At 32.3% G+C, this 21,487-nt stretch overlaps 4 protein-coding genes across 16 annotated transcripts in view; 1 reads left to right on the top strand and 3 right to left on the bottom strand.

Moving 5' to 3' along the window:
* Nucleotides 1-81: 81 nt before the first annotated feature.
* On the bottom strand, nt 82-5,396 carry Past1 (putative achaete scute target 1). Of its 13 annotated transcripts, none has more exons than XM_089269071.1 (6): nt 4,957-5,368; nt 3,641-3,888; nt 2,264-3,271; nt 1,749-2,030; nt 920-1,319; nt 82-712 (listed from the first exon to the last, which is right to left on the bottom strand). In XM_089269071.1, the coding sequence occupies exons 3-6, from the start codon at nt 3,176-3,178 to the stop codon at nt 651-653; spliced, it is 1,659 nt and encodes a 552-aa protein (XP_089125197.1). In that variant the 5' UTR covers nt 3,179-3,271; nt 3,641-3,888; nt 4,957-5,368; the 3' UTR covers nt 82-650. The 13 variants fall into 13 exon arrangements, with proteins under 13 accessions (XP_089125197.1, XP_089125198.1, XP_089125200.1 ...); XM_089269072.1 differs by lacking the exon at nt 4,957-5,368 and adding an exon at nt 4,269-4,706; XM_089269074.1 differs by lacking the exon at nt 4,957-5,368 and adding an exon at nt 4,410-4,706 and having other exon boundaries at nt 82-824.
* A 2,979-nt stretch (nt 5,397-8,375) lies between these two features.
* LOC107371609 (tonsoku-like protein) lies at nt 8,376-12,421 on the bottom strand. The gene is made up of 2 exons (XM_015939747.3): nt 11,838-12,421; nt 8,376-11,758 (listed from the first exon to the last, which is right to left on the bottom strand). The coding sequence occupies exons 1-2, from the start codon at nt 12,290-12,292 to the stop codon at nt 8,521-8,523; spliced, it is 3,693 nt and encodes a 1,230-aa protein (XP_015795233.2). The 5' UTR covers nt 12,293-12,421; the 3' UTR covers nt 8,376-8,520.
* A 138-nt stretch (nt 12,422-12,559) lies between these two features.
* On the bottom strand, nt 12,560-14,272 carry LOC107371610 (mitochondrial genome maintenance exonuclease 1). The gene is made up of 2 exons (XM_015939748.3): nt 14,148-14,272; nt 12,560-13,707 (listed from the first exon to the last, which is right to left on the bottom strand). Exons 1-2 carry the CDS (start codon nt 14,159-14,161, stop codon nt 12,639-12,641), a joined length of 1,083 nt encoding a protein of 360 aa, XP_015795234.2. The 5' UTR covers nt 14,162-14,272; the 3' UTR covers nt 12,560-12,638.
* A 1,634-nt stretch (nt 14,273-15,906) lies between these two features.
* The window catches only part of LOC107371753 (uncharacterized), a 67,700-nt gene continuing 62,119 nt past the window's right edge, over nt 15,907-21,487 (top strand). Inside the window, exon 1 of the mRNA XM_089269068.1 lies at nt 15,907-17,395. Within this exon, the coding sequence (XP_089125194.1) occupies nt 16,906-17,395 (490 nt within the window). The 5' untranslated portion in view covers nt 15,907-16,905. The remainder of the gene's footprint in view (nt 17,396-21,487) is intronic.

The following is a 21,487-nucleotide window of genomic DNA, read 5'->3' as shown; positions in this document are numbered from 1 at the left end:
AGGATTATTGATTGTTATCCGAAATTTTTGCTCTAGCAAAATCGAAGCCCATGTGAGAGGGAAAAAAAGATGACATGGAGGTTAAAAGTAGATTTAAATATTTATTTTTGCAAAAAGAAATTCAACATGATTTTCATTAATAATAATTAACGCAGTTTAATCTTTCTGTTATTTTAATTAGGTTAATGGTAGATTTTTGAATGATGATGGTTAATGAGTGGCTTTCAGTTTCATGGAATCAACAATAATTTCAGAACAAATTCCGCAGCTTAAATGTTGATGTAATTGTTTCGATAGATTCAGGAGTAACAATTAGAAATTGTCATTTCATTTATTACCATTTTTTTTCTTAGTATGCATATGTACTAGTGTTTAAATGAACAAATGATACTGTTGGTTGAAGATAAATAAAGATAAGTACGCCCTGGATGTTATTATGATAAAATTAATGATTAAAATTTGTGCAAAAGACATAAATAAATCAAAATAATTAGGGATAATTATTGATTTGACATTCTTTTGTGAATCAAATTTGGTGTATATGGATAGATTTAACTTTTAGGTATCCACCATTTAGCTTTTTCTCAATTAAAATTGATAATCATTGTTTCTCTGTGGTATCATTTGTATGTTGTTTCAACAATTTTCAACTAGTACTCAGGTGGGACATCACCATCCGACTGAGACCATCCATTTGTACTAGATGTTTGATCTGTTCAAGGAACAATGTATTTTTTGATTAAAAAATAGTCACACACCAAGGGATGAATAGCATTAGAGATTAAACTGCACAAAAGGTGAGAGAAGAAATCAGGATAAATGCGCTAGACCTGTGGTTAGATTGCTAACAGAAACATGAATCGCGACAAAGGGACAGTTTGCGGGCAACATTAAGGTATAATTTAAGAAATTTCAATACCATTTCTTTTAGAAGGTGGTATTAAGTGTGCTGGTAATTCGGCAGGTAATTCATGACCACCAAGTTTAACGTTAATTAGATGCATTGCTAATGCAAATTCATCAGAATCTAGGGATCCATCATGGTCAACATCAGCTAAACGCCAAACTTTAGATAAAACAGAGTTGGGAAGCTTTGATTTAATGAGTTCTTGTTTAGCAACAGCTCCTGACACTTTGCCATCTTGAGGATGAAGATTTTGAAATATTTCATCATATTTGGGTTTCTCTTTAGCGACCACCCAATTTGGATCAAAGGCACCTTCATCGATACCCTCACCACGACCAAATCCAAACGGTGATTCTTGTGTATTTTCAAAGGCACCTCCTTTAACAGATGATTCCTCTTTATTTAATTGTTCCTGTTTTTTTTATAAAAGAAAAGAGATAAAAATTTGAATCAGTTGGAGAAACATTGAGTCAAGTAAAGGTTGACCAGCTATTCAGGATAAACTACATATTAGGTAACCCTTTTACGCAGCCAATTTTGCTGGAAAAACAATCAAACCATTGGATATCATGATCAAGTTGAAAGACGTCAATCTGACAATGAAAAGGCTCAACTGAGCATCACTTTACACACTAGGATTTTAGTTCCTGTTTTTTTTTTTCATTCCCTAACCCTTCTCATTCTCACACTCTTTTCACACCTACTCTTTAGCATTAACTATTAATTGCAATAACAACCATTTACAACAAAAAGCTAATTAGTTTGAGAGGGACTTGAATCACAAGTTTATTACTGGGAATGAGTTATTTAACCTAAAATCAGACAAAGGAGCAATCCGTACCTGTGGTATCTGAGCCATAAGACGAGCAATATCTTCATTTAACATTTTGTCAACCGCATCAATAAGCCTTTTATTCAATGCATTAAATTTGGTGAAGTCATGGTCAAGAAGTTTCTCCTGCATTTCACTAAGAAGTGGAAAATCTCCTTCAGCAATTGAGTGTTCTTTAGAGATAGAGGTATAAATATTAGACAAATGCTTGATTAACTCTTTCTTCTTATTAGTTTTTCCCAATAATGTAGGCATTTCTCGTTTCAAGGCACTGATTATATAGGCGTGAACCTGGATGAAAAAAAACGGAAATAGAAAAAAAAAGAATGATCAATTGGTATGTGGAATAATAAAAGGGATAAGAAAATAGAAAAGAATGCAATAAAAGGAATTAATAAAGGCACAATAAATAAATGAGCGAAAAAGGTGAGTCGAGAAGAAAGCAAATAGAGAATACAATTAAGAGTTAACCGAGGCATGGAAATTAAAAATCTTAAGCCTTCCGTAAAATCGCAAAAATTTACCTTGGCTAATCGAGCTCGCTTTATGAGATCATTAAGCTTACGAAGAGCAGCATTACGAGGGAGACTTTGTAAATCGGAGAATAAATCTTGCTCTTCAGCTTCAAACAATTTACGATTTCCATCATATCGTAAGCGTTCATCCCAAAAAGAACCAATGTAAACTCTCGATACTTCAGGCGTATTAAAAACTTTACCCAAGGACCACATGAGTGCACCGTAAATTCTCATTAGTTGTTGTTGATCAACCATATCAGCTTTATTGAGAACAATACGAATTTTATCATCGTGCCCTCGAAGAGCTTCAATACTACGTCTAAATTCATCTGAGATATCCAATTTATGAGCATCAAAGAGAAGAATGATTCGATCGACACGTTCAGCAAACCATTCAAGGACACCAGTGAAATCATAACCTCTATCGACACGTTGTTTCTCTCCAGAGAGGATACCAGGAGTATCAATTATGGTGATACTATCTAAAACTGGTGAATTAACTGTTGAACATTGTAATCGATTGAGAAAGGCCCCACCAAATTTTGATAATGGACGGAAATGCTTTTTGGGATCAACGACTAGAGCATTACCGGGAGTAACTGTCTCTTGTTCACCGTGCATAACGATAATAAATTTGTCTGTCGTTGGCTCAGGTCCAATCCGGATACCAGGAAAAGATTGCTCCAAAAGATACTTGATAAACGTTGTTTTACCGGTTGAATATTGTCCAACCAAAAGTACCATTGGTTTAGCATCAAAATCGGCATCTTCTAATGGAGGGGAGTGAAAATCTTTAAACAGGTAATGTTCCTCTAATGGGAGAATTTTAGATTTATACAATCTCTTTAAGCCTTCATTGACAGAAATGAAGGTATCTGCTTCCTTCCGCCGTTGCTCGTTACGTCGTAAGAAACTGTACATCTTAAATAGTATTTACCGGGTCAGTAGTTAAACAAGTGTAACAATTAATGTAAGAAATAGTCCAATTGAGTTAACTTGTAAATTAATTTAAATCTGTAAGGGTTCACAATGAAAATGAAAGGTAAAATTAGTTAACATCTTTGTATATCTAACAATTAGATACATTGGAAAAAAGGGGGAAAGTTAACTGTCATATCCAAGGTTACCATTGTTGCAGAACACCCACCCACAGCAAACGATAAATATATTAAAAACACAATTAAAATGTATGATGGTGAATGTGTTAACTAAATCATGTTAACAGAATCAAAAAATGAGATTGGTAAGGAACCAGATTATCTAACACACACGATAAGAGGTATAATGGGTAAGGTAAAAAACAGGTTGATAAACAAAAAAAACAACTAACAAGATTTTTAAACACATGAAAATAGTACAATATGTTTAAACCAACTGACTTACCTTTTGGATACAATAATTTGTTGATCAAATACAAAATAATTTAGATAAATATACACATTTCATAAAATAGCTTTGTCTGGCTCGATAGAGTTGTTGAAAAACAGGGATAACTAAAGGCGAGATAACTTGCCAATGTGTTGGTTGAGATTGTTTAAAGTGATAGAAACATTCACATACACAGAGGATGGAACCAAAGGGTTTATTGAAGAGGAGCTTGAAGAAAATGAAATTTTTGATTGCTTCTGAAACTACGGAGAGATAGAAATAACAGGAAAGAGATGAAAAGAGAGTAAGAGAGAGAAAAAACAAAAGAGAAGGAGAATGTGAACAACAAAAACTAGAGGCAAGTTGTGTGTGATTATTGAACGAATTGACAGGTTAATGGAGGTAAAGTTAACCGGTGAATATGATGAAGGACGGTTAGGGATAAAATATGACGAAAAGGTTGTTGGCAATGGTAATGATTGCTGTGTAAATGTGGAATGGTTAGTGAAATAAACAAACAAACAGAGAGGAGAAAATTAAAAAATCACAATCCGGTTCTAGGGGCTGGGTTAGAAGCATTGGATTAAACAACAACAGTAGAAGAAGAAGAAGCAACAGCAAAGAGTAAGAAAGACTTGGTTACACTATTCAAGTTGTAATCTTATCATGTAGTTGTTTAGCATATTTCATGAATCATGATTCATGAATAACCTGAGATGTTAATGTTGTTGATACTATTGACAGTGATAATTATTATCAATGATGTAATTATTAGAAGGCTTACTTGTAAAACAAAAATAACCAGTTGGTTGTAAGGATGGATCAAAAGAGAGTCAGAAGAAAGTATTGTAAGGCACAATAAAAATCATGTAATGTAGCAATGGTGTATTATATTGAAAGGTTACTGGTATAATATTTCACTGTTTACAATTAATTTTAGGTTGATTGTGATGGTTAACGCTGCCCTGGAGTGTTTATTAACAATAATGTTGAATGTGTTGAATTGTTTGTTGTCAAGTTGAACGTTAAACTTAAATGGGTAAGACCACGTCACCAGAAAAATAGAAAATCATGAAGAGCAGAAAACAGTGTAGTCTTTGGAGGTAATGTTGGAGATGGTATAGAGGGAGGAGAAGGAGGAGGTTGTGGTGGCAGTGGTGGTGGTGGTGTTGAGTTAGGTGGAAGAAGGATGAGTTAACAACAATTTAACAGTTTGGTGAGTAACCAAGATCAGTAATGGAATCACAATTTAAGTGAATGATCATAATTCGGTAAACAAGAAAACTAAAGTGGATTGTGTATTTTATAAACCCAAAAATAAAAGATCTTACCTTATGGTTTCCTAATTACTGTGTCTGTCTTTGTTATTGTTTTGATTGTCCAACATTGACTTTAATTGTTGTCATTATTGCGACCATTTCAAGTTACAATTTGAAACATTCAACTTCATTAGCAATTCTTGGTTCCTTTGTTTTTCTCTCCTTTCCTTAACCCAACATCTGTTTGGGTATCTTATGGGTTTTCAATTGTTTACCAATTTTCACAAATGATTTTCTCTCCTGTTTTTTTTACGGTTAGCTTTTCATTTGTGTTCACTGGTTTAATTTATTTGATTTTAATTGATGAAATGACAAATTATTTTACAATTTACAATGATAAAGTGTATGAAGGAATGCCTGTCAATGGATAAGGTTAATGATGACAAATGAAAGACTTGATATTTAACCTTCGTACATTTAAGTTAAATCAGGCAAAGATGATAATGAACAAAGGATGACAATAAACATGGTTGACAAGTTGATAATTTGAAAAAAAGTAAATGACGACAATCGCCAAGAAAATGACCGAATTCGGTTTAATTTCAATCAATTCTGAAGCAAGTTGTATTGAAGGACAATCAAGACATTTATATATTGTTACCATTGATTGGATTGAAATTCAATTGCAAATCTGGACATAATTTGTCAACGATTAACTGTTGAAATAACCAAGAGAAATTGTTCAATTTGATAATCATCAAAAAATAATCGATGGAAGCAAAAGCTTCAAATTTTCCTCAATTTTTTTCATCTTTCCATGACTACCAGGCAAGTTATTCAGATTTTCACATCTTTAAATCTAATTACAGTCTTTCAATCAGAATTTCAATGCGTATACAAACTGTAATTACAATAAAATGTAATTAGAATGTAAATTATTACAAAAAAGCAAAACAAACACACTTAAGAAATGTAAAGACGATTCTTGACTGTGTCCAGTTTGATGGGTTTAAAAAAAAAGGTAAAACTCATTGCAGCGAATTAAATGTAATTCTAATTGTTTAATGCTCCACCAAGATCAATATGATTAACCCAGATTCACTGGATGAACTCAATTTAATTGAGATGAGTAAAAAGTAAATAAAGTCAAATTTTCTACATTTAAATGTCGCGCGCCGCTGATTCAATAAGGATCCTCCTCTTTTAGGTTGAGCCTTAAAAAGTTACAATTTGTAAGTTGATTTTAAAATGACGTGATTGTGTCTCTCAACAATTACTTTACAGCCTTGGTTTGGATAATTTCCGGAAGATGAAAGGATGAATGATCATCATTGATATGCATTAAGTTTGGTTTATTACGGAATCAATAAAAACCATTGTGATTTAATGTTAACCAAGAAGACATTGTGACTTACCCATAGAGACTAATGTAGAGACCATTTCTGGTTAACTTTCCATGTTAAACATTTACTTTTAATCAAATTTCCATCTTCAAGATAATCTTCATCATCATGTTTATTTTCACATTTCTATATGTTTTTATTGTGCACTGAATTTACCATCTTCTGATTATTTAATCGTTCAATTTACTGCCTATGTTTAAAACTACTGTATTACAGTTTCCATCTCTATTATCTTATAGCCAATTGTTTTACGTCAATCAGTTTACTGCTGGTTAACCGTTTAGTTTTATTTTCATAATTTATAAATTTTATGCTCCATCCTTGAGTTTGTTTTAATTAAGTCTGCCTAATTGAATACCTTGACTGAATTAGACTGTAGACACATTGTATGCTTTTTATATTCTGAATTTACAATTACTTATAACAAGTACAAGAGCATTTGTATCACTCAATGTACAAAAGTTGATGGGTTAGCGACGCAATTGACTGACAATTAATTAACGATAAGGATTCATTGAGATTAACACTATTAGACAATCTTGACATTGTAAAGTCTAAATCAACAGTTTGGTGTGAAGCTGTAAATTAAATGACATTGCGCTATCAACTGATACTTTCAATCTTTTATTCCGATAGCTTAATCCAACCAGACAAATGATTTAGATTTCTCAGTGAACATGTAGATTAGCCTTGAATAAATTATAAATAAACGATGTACTACAATTTAACGATCACCAATTTGAGTATGTTCAAGGAAATAGCCAGGCAATTGCTATGATTGGAGAAAAAAAATGACCATCGAAGCTAATAATGAAGTCATCAATTGATCATTTTATACTATGTTATTGATATCTAAGATTTAATCATAATTATGAAAAGCTGTCCACAAATAAGCATTAAGAAATTCAATAGAATCAACCTTTTTCAATATCATTTTAGGCGACATTTTCGCGAAATCGATAAATCAGGTTATGGTGGTACTTTGATAAACAACTTTGATATTGACTTAATAATCTGATCCATTATAACTGTATCATTACTGGATGAGTATATTTACAGTTTGTTTAATGAATGGTCAACGATCAATTTAATTTAACTCCACAGCTCAATTAAAAATCAATGACCAAGATTTACATTTAGCAAGCTTAGAAGGTTAGAAATTATTCTGAAAATTGTAACTAAATTGACATGTTAATAATATTTTGACATTGAATTTTAACATTAAATTGGAGATGATTTGTCTTGAAAACTAAACTACAAATTGGTTTCAAAGTAAATTAAATATGACAGTAAAATTGATAATTTATGAACAATAAATAATCGTAAGTCATGGTCTGGTTTGCAATGAATTTCATCAAATAAATTTATTTATTTAGGAAAAACCAAACTAAATTATTTACTAATACAATACATACACTAGAACAGCAAATAGACGTTTCTAAGCCTCAGAGTTGGCCTACACCAGTTAATCATTAACAGTAAATAATAGCTGATTAAAATTGAATCAAATTCACTATCCATATTGACCATCTAGAAATGAATCACTGTTCAGTAGATATGATGGTGCGGGTTATAATTTCCTGTAAGTAAACTCATTTACTTCTAAAGGTTGCTCACAATGGATAACAATTTAACAGTTTATTTGTCACTATTCAGATCACAAGGTAAAACGTCGTCGAATTAGCAGTTGAAATTAATCAATTGTGACTTCCTGGAGTTTCTCATTTCTTACAAATCCAAATCAACTGTTTCTCTCAACAGTTACTTAGGGATTTTGATTTTGAATTTCGTATGGTTAAAAAAATAAATGACTATTAACTTTGGAAGCAGAATCAATCAAAGCATTGTGAGTGGATGAATAACAATCAAAAGGTCAAGAGATAAGCTCATTCAGTAGCAACTGATTCATTAAATAATTCATTTTTACAATTTACAATTTCATGCTCTACCCTTGGATTTTCATCATTTTAGTGAATAACTCTTTTAAAATGGTCTTGAATAAGCTGTAAAATTGAACAGTTTTGAACCAAATCTTAATAAGCAAGAGAAAATTGAAGCAAATTTTGAATAATTAGTCAAGAAAATCAGTTTAAGGTCTTGGTTGGTTTGTTTTAATTTTTATGAAGTATAATTTTGGATTTAAAAATGATACAAATGAATAAATCGGGTTGTAATGATTATTTGATAACACAATAAAATAAAAAACATTAAAAAATTATGGTAGAGATGGGAATCATTTCATTAATAAAGTAATATTCTTATTACGACTAATTTCTAACAGGTTGGAACTTTCAATGAATCCAAGAGAAAAATCGTTATAACGGAGATCAATTCGTTTAAGATTTGGACATTGATTTATAAATTCCAGTAAATTGGTTGAACATTTATCATCCAGAAGATTATAACTAAAATCTACATTAATTAGATTAGTCAAAGGATATCTACATAGAGAGTGTAATCGATATGAAACCAATCCAGTTCCTTTGAAATTAATCTCCTCAAGATCCGAAATAGTTGACAATATTTGTGACAAAATATCATCTTTGTCAAGCAAAATTATATCAGTGAATGAAAAATCTAATATTCGTAAGCTCTTTTGACATCGAAGGGACAATAGCAAATTTACAATGGTTGCTCGCTCCAGAAGCATATTTGTAAGTTGTAATTTACCGCTGGTTTCACTTAGCTTCAATCTAAATTTAAGATCATGATTAACAAAACATTTCTTTAATTTACAGTTGGACTCGTAACGATCAGGTAAAGGCTCCAAATCCCATGAATCTATATTTGCGTAAACTTGGTTGTTGAGGCAAACATCGACTACCAAATCGTCTAAATCAAGAATGGCTCCTTCCTCTGTGGTCAGTGAAAGTTTAGGCCTTAATTGACGCATTTGGTAATACCGTTCAGCTGTTTTCTCTGCCAACCATGAAACTTGGGTTGATCTATTAGGAACAGTGAGAAGAAATTTTTTGCTCTCCAAATGAACAGTAATTAAAAACTTCTCAGTGGATTGATTTGGTTGATTGACTGTTGTAGGTTTAGTTGGCACTTGCTGTTTAGATCCATTTGAAGGTGGCGAGACAGTTGAGTAAGATGGGATGTGAGGTACCGTTGAAGGAGTAAAGTTATGGGATGATGGCGGTGAAAGTGGCAGTGAATCAGGCGGAGGTGAGGTTGTCGAACATGCGTCCATACTTTCTTGGGTCGATGTGAAATAACTTGTCTCCTGTCTATTTGGCTTGGATTTATTTTTACATGAAACAACCTCAATTTCTGTGTCATCCTCACTAGCATCTCCATTCAGCTGTCTTTCCCAATCAAAGTTTTCTTCTTCTTCTTCTTCATCTTCATCTTGTGAATCATTGTCACCTTGACTCTTGACATCATCGTGTTCAATAACGACATAATCATCTTCCTCGTCACTATTAACAGCGCGTCTTCTAGTTGAAGCAATCGGACCTTTTTGTTTAGGCTTCGATTGTCTTTCTCTTTTAGATGAATCGAACGATTGTAGATTTTTTTCGATCAAGCGACCCGTCATTTCATACGCATCACGGACAGGCTTGTCTTTTAAAGCGGATGGATTCATGTCATTTATCATCCATTCATCAACAACACACTCCGATTCTTCAATGAGTCCTTTGAACTTTGACTTACTTTTTGCTGGAGGTGGACCATTGACTAAATCATGAGGCCTTCGTAGGTTAGAAATGACTTCTTTGTAAGCATTCTTGGCATCAACTGCTTCACGATTTTTATTCAACTTTAACGATTTTCGAGGTGGACTTGTTGATGGTGAACGATTATCGCGAGCTCGTAAATTATTAATAGGTTTACCAATAACATCAGAAGGAACATGTTTTCTTTTCACTTTTTGAATGGTTTTAGCATTAAAATCGTATCCTGATTTTTTCATCAACTCTTTAATTTCTTTATACAATAAAGCAACATCTTTCTTTTGCGTAGACGTCAGAGTTTCACCGTCACCAATTCTGTCTTTCAACAAATCAAAGGGCGTATTCCCATTAATATCTCGACCGATAACATTGGCTCCGTTTCGGATTAAAACTCGAATCACATCAATATGCCCATTGGCACAAGCGTCATGCAATGGAGTAGTGTCTCCACATTCAGCTCCACCACGGTCGTTAATGTTAGATTTTTTCTGTATAAGATACTCGACTATGTCTGCATAACCATGGTTTGATGCTTCATGAATTGGCAACCAACCAGCGTTATCTCGAATATTGACTTCATGACCACCTTCAACTAGTTTCATCACATGAGAAAGATTTCCATCGATACACGCACGATGTAGCGCACTTTCACCCTTTTCATTTCTTTTTGATGAGCTTTGAATCTTTTTTACACTGCGGCGGGATCTTAATGCTCTACCTTTCATCTCTGTTTCTTCGAGATTTTCATTTCCAGAATCGTCTGTTAAATCTGAAATGTCGTCATCTGAAATTTCTTCATCCGAAGTTTTATCTCCTCCTTCTTGAGATTCACATTCCATTTCAGTCACATCTTCTGGGCCAAGTGCACTCAATTGTCTTTCGATTTCTTTATTGGCGGAGGTGACCACATTAGCTTCATCAAGGTAATTTTTGTATTCTTTGAGAACCTGCCTTTTGAGCTTATCTGAATCACATTTGGTTAAAGCAAATTCGAATTCACGTTGAATCTCATCAAAACTTAGTTGTAAATTAATTTTGATTTCAATAATTTTCAATAAACTATGGATTTCCTCCTCTGTGTTTCCTTCTCGAAATGTGAGCTCTTTTTGGTAGGCTGTTAGAGCTTCAGAAAATTGTTGATTGTCCATATAAGTTTGACCAAGAGAAAAATAAATAGTGGCCAATTCTTCAGCACTTTTACCTAGCTTTAAGGCAGCATCTAATACTCTATTGTAATAATCGATCGCCATGGAATAGCAACCCATTTCGACACAGTAATCACCAATTTTATCATACAATTTAGCATGGATTTCTGGATCTGATGACAAGTTCACCTCTTTGAGAGTTTCAATAATTTTTTTTGTTGCTTTACATCCTTTGATAGCTTTAATTTTATGATCAGGATCACTAGACTTGGTGTAAAGTTGGTAGACTTTCTTGAATATATGGCGTGCCCCATCATAGTCAACAAGATTGATGAGGATGTTCGCCTTCATTAATAACAATTCACATAAATTAGTGAAATCATGCAACTGTTTAGCCACTTTCATGGCATCGTCATTAAATTCTCTGGCCTTTTGCATTAAACCAGCTCTCATATAAATTGCTGATAAAGCCATCAGACATCTTAGAAGATCGTCAGGAAAACCAAATTTCTTGGACAATAAGGTACCTTCTTCCAAAAATTTGACAGCCAATTTATCACCTTTTTGTTCAAATACTAAAGCCAAATTTATCAATCCACGAGTCCTCATTTGTGCGTAATCTCTCTCAGAGATGTTCCCTTTTAATCTAAAGAGTACAATTATTAACGATAGTAATAATAAGTATAAAAACGATTTTAGCTTGAAGTTTAAGTGGGAATACTTACTTTGATGCTCTTGTAAGAGCACTCCTAAAATATAATTCTGCTTTTTCCAAAGATTGCTTATTCTTTAAAGGGTTAGAATTGTAATACAACCAATATGTCCTGCCCAAGGTGGTATCAGCCCGTTGCAACTCTTCCTTGTTGTCCAGCTCCATGGCAATCCTCCTAAATTCCTTTAAATGAAACGCAGATTTACGGAATGAACCAAGCAAGGCAAGAGATTCTCCCACCATACGATTAGCCACAGCTGTACCAAGACGATCATTAACTTTTTGACACAATTTCAATTCTTCGTTATGAGCTTCTAAAGATTCTTCATATTTTCCTTGCTCAGAATAAATAATACCGATGTAATTACAACACTTGGCTGCTTCCTTGAAATCCTTCTTGGCCAATGCTTTTTCTTTATCTCGAAGCAGGATTCTAACTTTAACTTCTGGATCATCTTCTTTAACCATTTCACACAATCAAGGCAGGATAAACTAACAGGAATAGATGAAACAAAAACTTAAAAAATTAAACCAATACTGAACTATTTAATGTAAAATAAAATAAATAAAGATTGCATTTGAAAACAAACTCAATCTAACACAAAGTCAACAAAGTTTTCGCGCCTTTAAACGGTAAAACTAACTCAGCGCCATCTATTTCTCACTATAGTTACAAAGTAAATGCAGAAAATTTGAACAATTTTCTATTCTTTCAATTTTCATCTCACATTTAGATTCAAAGTTTATTATCAATATTTATTTATGTTTTGGGATAATAAATACAGAAGGAATTTAAAAGAGCTGATTCCAATTTTCAGCTTTTAACATTTGTTAACCAATAATTATGAAGCCTTTTTACCCATGAGATCCAATAATTTTTACAAAGTGACTCTGAAATACGATGTATATGAGCAGGTGAACCATCTTCATAGGCAACTACAATTGCTGCTTTACTAACTTGAAAATCATATTTACTATCAAAGTTTAAAGCACCTAAATAAGACACAACTTGAATTGGTTCATCGTATAGATTATAGATTGTTGGTTTGGGTCGACTTGATGTCTTCCAATCAATGAGGTAACAAGTTTTATTGTAATAAGCGACACAATCAATGATACCTTTGTAACAGAGAAAAGGATGAATAACGGGTTTCTCTAACAATTGAACCTTGGATATGTTGGTGAAAACGTTGGACAAACTTTTCCAGTAGCCGGATATTTCTTCGCTAATTTCAATTTCCTCAGATTTTTCTTCTAATCTTTTGGCAATGTTGGCATGAAGTAAGTGACCTCGTCGAAATATTTTCTGTTGATATTCCTTGAACTTTTCCTCACCAAGTTGTTCAATCATCCGCCGTTTCCATTGTTCCAATGCTTGTCTAGATGCGGCTGACTTGGTTTCACCAATTATTTTAGTAACTGATGGAAACTCGTTCACTTTTAGATTGTTGTTATCCAAAATTAATTTTCTTTTACAATTCAACTCATATTCTATTGTTTTCTCTTCGGTTTTTAGATTAGATTTAGATCTCCATGGGTTTGACATAGGAAAATTTATGAGTTCTTCAGGGTTCCAGTTAACTGGTAACACCTCCGTATAAATGTTGATCAGCTCTTTGGGTGATATCTTGCAACCAGCTTGCTTATCACTATCAATTTTACTGCGACTTTGATCAACAGCGTTGGATTGAGATCCATAAATGAGGTCATTTTCTAGATCAAATTGAGCTTCATCGAAATCGTTGTTTTTTGAATAAAAAGATTTTGAAGAAAAATGAATATCACGAATAATTTGACTTCCTAGTCCGTGTAAACAGCTTCCGAATAGATGTGAAGACTCTCTGAAACCAAATCCAATTACAAGATGCATTTTACCGAATATTCTGATCAAGATGATATCGAATGGGCAAAAAAGATACGATGACAAGATGATAAAGGGTTGATTGAAGATAATTAATTCAATAAAGGCGAGAGCAAAATATTGAAACTAAAAAAGAGTTTATTTGTGAGGTTGATGAGTAAGTTCATCAATAATGTCTTTCTGTTGGACAATCTTTTCATTAAGGGCTGCCAAATGTTCAGTCATTACACTTAATTGAGAATTATAATTGTAAATAATAGTGTCCATCTCTTGGATCTTTTTCTTAGCCGTTTCATAGTCCTGAGTAACCATCTCTAATTGTCCTCGGAGTGAGCGACATTCAGATAGATAAGAAATCGACCGGCTATCAGCATCACTAATACGTTCAATCAATTTACTCATCTCCTTTTTAAAATGATTAATGATGTCTTCTTTAATCATTTCTTCAACCTGGTTACTTACTTTATCAGAACCATTTGAAAGTAAACTAGTATCACTCAAAGATCCCATTAGTTTTTATACAAAATTTGATTGACACAGGTAAAATAATTAACAAAAACTTTCCGTTATCACAATTTACTGAAACAATTTGTTTACTAAAAGCTGAATTCAGGAGAATCCGATCATCTGTTAACGTAACTTAGGAAAGCGCCATCTCCTAGTAGCTTTTTGAGGGATAACTTAATTAACCGAAATTTTACAATTAAATAATACAACAATGTTTATTAAAAATCAGAATAATTGACATTCATAGTTAAGTTAAAGACCAAATCATTTTGTCCAATTACTACACTTTATTGAGATATCTAGGAATAATTTAATGAAACAAATGTAATGTTCATTAATTGCGTTTCTGACTTTACTCCAAACCAATAGATGGCAGATCATCAATTGGATTGTAAACAAATTCGTGTTTGATTATAATTTGCTTTTATCGTTTCTTAATTTAATTATGTTATTCAAATTGTTTGGCAACATTGCCAATTAGTGATGAAGCAATTCTGGTTTGAAAATAGCTGGCCTTTCAATTCTCATCAGTGAATTGATGATCAAACGACGGTTTAACATGTGCAAATATTTTGACTGATTAAATTGAACACCAAGTATTTACAACAACAATGTAAGTTAAATTTACCCAACACATTGAGATTATAAGAGTTAATAGCTACTTTACTCTGGTGAATTACACTTCTGTTTTCCCATTAACACGAAAAGGCACTAAAACTGTGTGATAATTGATAACTGAATTAGATTTTTAAGCCAATAACAACTTTACCTAGGTTGACTTGCATTCAACTGAAAGTAATAATTATCCAAGGAAATGAGTGTTAATTCAATCAGAATGGTATATACTCTTTTAATTTCCCTGAGTTTCATCAGCAACAATAAAACTATAAAATAACTTGAAAATAAAATGAAATTAAATTTAAAATTAATACAATGTTCAATACAATTTGTCTCTACAGGTTCACTCGGAGCGTAAAAAACAAGCCATCTTGACATAGGAAAACCAAGGAAATTAACCAAAGCGCTTCAAACGTTCAAACTGGATTTCATTTACATTCATATAAACCATAACAATAAGCATGGAATTGAACCAAGATTAAATGAGCAATTAGGAAGATCCAAGAGTTATGGCTAATTCCAGTCAAGCAACAAATTGAAAGTGGGTTGATAAAGACGCAATAATCTCTCAATCACAATTGAAGCCAACACAACATGGACTAACCTTGTGATGACCCAAAGACAAGTGATAATTAGACTTGTTGGTGATATAAATGGTTCCTACAAATGTTTCAAACAAGCATTTGGACAAAAGCATTACATTGTATCGCCATTGTAGACTATTTGAGATTCAGCGAACACCAACAAATCTAATTCTCAACTTTATAACTTTTTATTTCCACCTTTTTATATTTACTTATTTAATATTGACTCTTTTTTTTTACCTTCTTGTTCCTTCATCATTTCTCTGGTTATTATTATTATTGCTGTGTTGAACAAATAATATAACCAAATGAAATGATAAATTGTGTGACTTGACTGAGCAAATAATCTCTGTAATCATTTCATATATCAGAATTTTTCACAATTCAGTTTAAAAAGATAAACAGAAGATGGCAAAAAAAGGAAGCAAAGGAACCACCACCGCAACTCTACGCATTCTCATCCATTTACCATCATTTTACCAGCCAAAATCGAGACTCACTCCAAATCTTTGGGATAATGGGAAAAGCTGATCACATTTTATCAACCATGCAGACCAAAGCAACAATAACATCATTATCATCATCAACATCAAGAACAACAACAACATCAACCTGATCAAAGAACTTGATTTGCATGAACCAAGAAAAAAAGAGTCGATCAGCAACATTATTGTCTAATCATTTCTGTATCATCTGATTGAATTGTCTTCTTTTTTCAGTTACAATTTCTTGTGATAATCTCTCATGTTGTGTGAAATGGTTAAACTTGTGATTCCAATATTAACAGAGTTAATCAATGTTAATCAATGTCAAAACATGTTTCCCATTTAACACCCAACTTGCACCTGTAAATGTTACCTCTAACCCTTCCAAACCGTTGACAAGTTGATTAGTTGCTATTAATTTTCACTTCAACTTGTGATTAACATCCAACGGAAACATTAACAAATGAACCAAGTAAATTAATACCATGTTAAATTGTTGAATCAAATTTTTTCCTCTCTATTAGTCAAGTGTATTTCATGTAAAGAAAAGATATTAAAACATTTCTTTTTACCATTGTGATTATAACCCAAAGTTGAGAATTAAAAATTGTGTGTTTGAAAGTGAAATAACAGCAGCAATGTTGATTAAAAGGCGAAAAAAAGTATCAATGTTGATATAATTGTCACCATCATCAGAATTATTATCACACCCAAAAAAAAGAAGAAGGAAAATGATTAGTGTTTCAACAGATAATCTGTAAATCTATTTCCTGCCATTGTGATTATCCTTTATTGTTTTTGTCGTTGCACCTTTTTTTGGGTTGAGTTGATTCCAATTGAATAGACTGTCATCTAGTTGATTAACCCATCAACCTGGATTACAGTCAACCGGATTATCAACCAATAAGACAACAACAAGTGATTAGTGAATCTTTGTGTGTTTCCATATTTTAATCCAACGCAAGCATCAAAAAGAAACGGATTCAGTGAGTTTACATTATCTAACATTGACCCGTAAAAAGAAAGATGGATAACTACATTGGAATGACCACTTTAAATGGTAAAAATGAAGGCCTAGGATCAGGTTCAACCGGTGATCAATCCCACAAACAGTGTCCAAACAGTGAATCAAGTAAATCATGTCGATGTTGCCATCGATTGGGTTCCCTATTGTGTTCAAACCTAGGCTTATCCCTGTTAATTTTGGGCTACTCAACATTGGGTGCTTTCCTGTTTAGCCAGCTTGAATCGTTAAGTGAAAAACAGCGGATTAACCAAGTAATTGCTTTACGCAATTTAACGGTAGCTAAATTGTGGAGAATCACTGAGAATACAAATATTTTAAAGGAAGAAAATTGGACCGCCATGACAACAAATGAAATCATTAAATTTCAAAAGCTTTTATATCAAGCATTCATGGAAGGCTTTGATGGTAGAGAAGCAGTTAACCCAAAAGCTGACCAATGGTCATTTACAGGTGCCTTTCTCTATTCAATTACCGTGATAACAACAATTGGTAAGTGCAACAATTGACAATTAACCAGAATACCAGAAAAAAAACCAAAACATTAACTCGACTGACAGCAACAGAGCTAAAACAAAACAATGATTTTTTCCTCTTTAAAAATTTTCCTTTACCTTTTAATGGAAACCAGATTTTGGTTCAATTACATTTTGATTGTAACTGTTTAATTTAAACAATTTAACTCGCAATTTAACCCGATTAACCAACGATGATAAGGTTTGGATGAGAAGAAGGCAAAAGCTTTTCAAAAAACACTGCAAGGTTAGGTAATGATTGATGAAGACATTTTTTCCCCGATTGTTTGGGTTGAAAGCAAATCTTGATCGTTTCATGTTTAAGAAACAATTTACACTTCTATTAACTTAATTAGCTAATGTAGCCTTTCCCTAGTTTGCCAATGTTAAACTGATTGTTGGTTAAATTAAGTTAATTTGATTTGAAAAAGCAAAAAATGTTGGCCAAAAAAAGGTTGTCTGTTTAGCCTTTTCCAGATGAAAACATATGTTGAGGTAAAATGTTTGAACAAAACGTAAAACACTTTTCCCTGTCTCATTACAATTCAAATTGGGTTTACTTTGAAATTCATGATTAGACTTATTAAACTTTCCTATCAACACGCTTTCATTATTAACCATTTCACTTGAAAGTACAACAATCAATTAGAGCAATTTGATTGAATCCGATTTTTATACAGATTAAAAGAAACATTAATTTAACCTGAAATGATTGTATGTCAATCAAGTTAAAGATACATTTTGGGTTAACTCGTAGGCCTATTCAGGCTCAATCAATCAATTAGATTGAAGGTTTAATTTAATCACTAAAAGACTTTTTTGGCTCTTCTTCTTCTTCTGAATAAGATTGAATTTAAAATGATTGTTAAGCTGATTGAGATTGTAACAAGACTGAGACGAGAAGAGAAGCAAAAAAAGAGTTAAAAATTCAATTGAATTGTGTTAATAAAATACCCTTTTAATCCATTACATTTTGAGTACAAAAAATAATGAAACAAGAAACTTGATATTACAAGATTTGTAGTTTTGTAAAGTGCAAAACTGGATTTGATGCAAAAAAAGTATGAGAAGCAAAGGGATGGAAGAAGGAAAAAAATGTAAACTTTTATCCAGAAGAGAATCTTAATAGACTAAATATCATTGAAAAGGTGAGAAAGGATAAGAAAGTGAGAAATGATTGAATGAAAATGATAAAGATGATGAAGGAAGGGAGTAAAAGAGTATTAAAGATGAAGATAAATTTTTCTGGTTCAGTTAAATATGAAATTAGTTGTGACAGGGAGAGGATTAAAAGTAAATCAAGCAGAATCAAAGTAAGAATGGATTTCAGATGTGAAAATGGTGAATACAGTTTGATTGATAGTTTACAGTTGCAACAACTTTCAATGTTACCAAACAAGATGAAGATAAGGAAAGAAGATGAACAAGAAGAAGGAGAGAAAGAGGGATTGATTGAAGGTAGACAGAGGTAGACAGCAAGTTGGATAACTTGCAAAATGAAATAAGCTCGAAAATCTTGTCAGCAAATCTTTCAATTCATCCATTTCTTAATTCACTTTTTAGTCTTCATTTCTTCTTTCGCCCAAATCGTATTGTTTTTAATTCATTTTACTTCTCTAACAATTTTTCCCATTCAATAATAGTTTCAATCAAAAGTCAATCTTTTTAAATTTTTCATCATTCAACTATTCGACTCTGCAAAGTGACCTTTGATTTGTCTTGATTTCAACGGAAATCGGCGAAATTTTGAGATTTTTCATTTTTCAACTGATTTCCATTTTCCACAAAATAGGATATTAAAGAAATTGAACGCGAAAAAAGTTCGATAAAATTTAGCAGAATCGACAGTGGGAACGCATTTGCTCTACCAGGATTTGTCTTTCCAAACGAAAGGTAATCTCCTAAAAACTCTCCACGTCAATAACGGTGTTATCCTTAGTCAAAATAGCAGGCAAAGTGTTGGTTAATATATCTCCGAATGGAGTGGCAAAGTTTGCCAGATCTGGTCGAATAGTTCACCTGACTATTTGAAACATTTATGTTCGTTTTCGTGGCTCAACGAATATTTCTTGCAGCTTTGATCTACAGGGAACGTAACTTAGGGAAACTTGTATCGCATAACGAATGAGAGAAAAGCTTGATTTTGTGATTCAAATTAATGGTGCTTTATGCTATAATATATTGTATTGACTTCAAGATTTGGAAAATTATTTTCCATTCGCTATCACCTGCGATTGGGATTAAAAATGCTCGTTTTTGTACTTTTCATTCATGAGATAATAAAAACTCCCAGCAAACGTTGAAGGTTCACTCGCTCTGCCAATCTGTTTATAAATGCATTTATTATCATAAAACTTATCGGTTACTTTAACTTAACCGTTTCCCATCTCAATCAATAAATGGAATGCAATAAATTTTGATTAACTCAAGTTTCACCTGAATAACATTTCAAGTTTCTAAATTGGTTGGAAAAAAAATGTTGCCAAAAAGCTCATGAAAACGGAATCAATGTTGACTCTGTTTCAATCAATCCCAATCAATCTTAATTTTTACTTTTGCTTTTTACTTCAATAATTTATTTACCTTTCAATTGGCCCAATTGGATCAAAGGTAAAGGCTTTCGTTTTGTTTCCATCAAAAAAAGTCTCAAACCTAATCATCATCATCATTAGCCAATCAATTTATAACGTGTTAAACAGTCAACTGCAATTACCTTTTACTTTGATCAAATGCAACCTTTGCCAGTCAAATGATTAACCTTTAAAATGTGGTCAAATGTAATTAGTACATTACTTGACCAATTAATGTAAATTAATTTATTGTTATAATTAGTTTCTTTTGTTGAACAGCAAAATAGTCAAATTTGTTATTCTTTTCAAAGATTAATTAAATTACCCGTTAAGGTTAATCAATTAAACGATGTTTACATTTTTACTTGTCTTTAACCTTTTACCAGCCTCCAACAAATATGATTAACTTTAAATGAGGTTAAATGAATGAATGAATTTATTATTATTATTGGTCAGTCTCAATGTGATCCGGAAATTAAACAACTTTATCAAAATAAAAAGAGATTCAAGTCGCATAATGATAATGTTTATTGTTAGCAATGACTTTCTTTAATAATCAATTGTTACAATAATGATGAGTCTGATTAGAATGGGCAAGTGAAGAAAGAATAAAATGACCGGAAATAATATCAAAAAGAAGAGAAAAGATGAGAAAATTATCGGAGAGAATCGCCATTTCGTTCAATCTATCAACTTTTTTTATTCCAACATTTCGCTGGAAGAAATCGTTGCCAATCGAAGGTGTTATTCGAGGAAACGAAATTTCACTCGAAACTGATATTAAAACCATCGAATCACGATTCTCTAGATTCTGACCTTCGATTTCTTTTTGTGCTTTACGTGAATATTTTTTCGTTCAAATCGTTGGCTGAGAATTTCAAGTTTTATCTTGACTCCTTCAGTCGATGAATTTTCTTTAATGAATCAATATTAACCATTTACTTTCAACTTCATTTAGTTCTTGAAACTTGATTGATCCTTATTGAGTAGTCTTGTAAAGTCCAGTTATCAAATTTTACCAACTGAATAATTTAAAACTGAACAAGTTTTTGAGATTTATTTTTACCAAATTTACTGCAAAAGGTTGACATAATACTTTAAGGAAAGTTGGCCATTTAAAGGATGAAAACCTTTCAAGCTTTTCATTATTTTTGAAGCGTTTGTTTGCATAAAAAAGATTCAATAAAATAATCGATAACATTAAAATAGTTATGAAAAAAAGCTCTTGACTTAGAAAGTGAATGGCAAGAGAATACAAAAAAAGAGCAAAGTTTCATTTCTTACTTTGATGACAACGATTACTCTTGATTAACTTTAATTGTGTGATGACAATTAAACAATCCATGGATAGTCTAATCTGTAACAAAACAACACATTAACAACCCAAACACAGAGAGAGAGAGAAGGGAAAAAGGAGGAAGAAGAAGAAGACAAAAAGAGTTAACTTTGTCTTCTTAAACTCATTAAAAGTAAATGATTGTGATTTACTTCGTTTTCCT

The sequence above is a fragment of the Tetranychus urticae genome, chromosome 3, assembly GCF_039701765.1.
Source record: "Tetranychus urticae isolate SD_2017Ah chromosome 3, NJAU_TeUrti_SD_1.0, whole genome shotgun sequence".
NCBI lineage: Eukaryota > Metazoa > Arthropoda > Arachnida > Trombidiformes > Tetranychidae > Tetranychus > Tetranychus urticae.
This window is presented reverse-complemented; position numbering and strand designations above follow the sequence as displayed.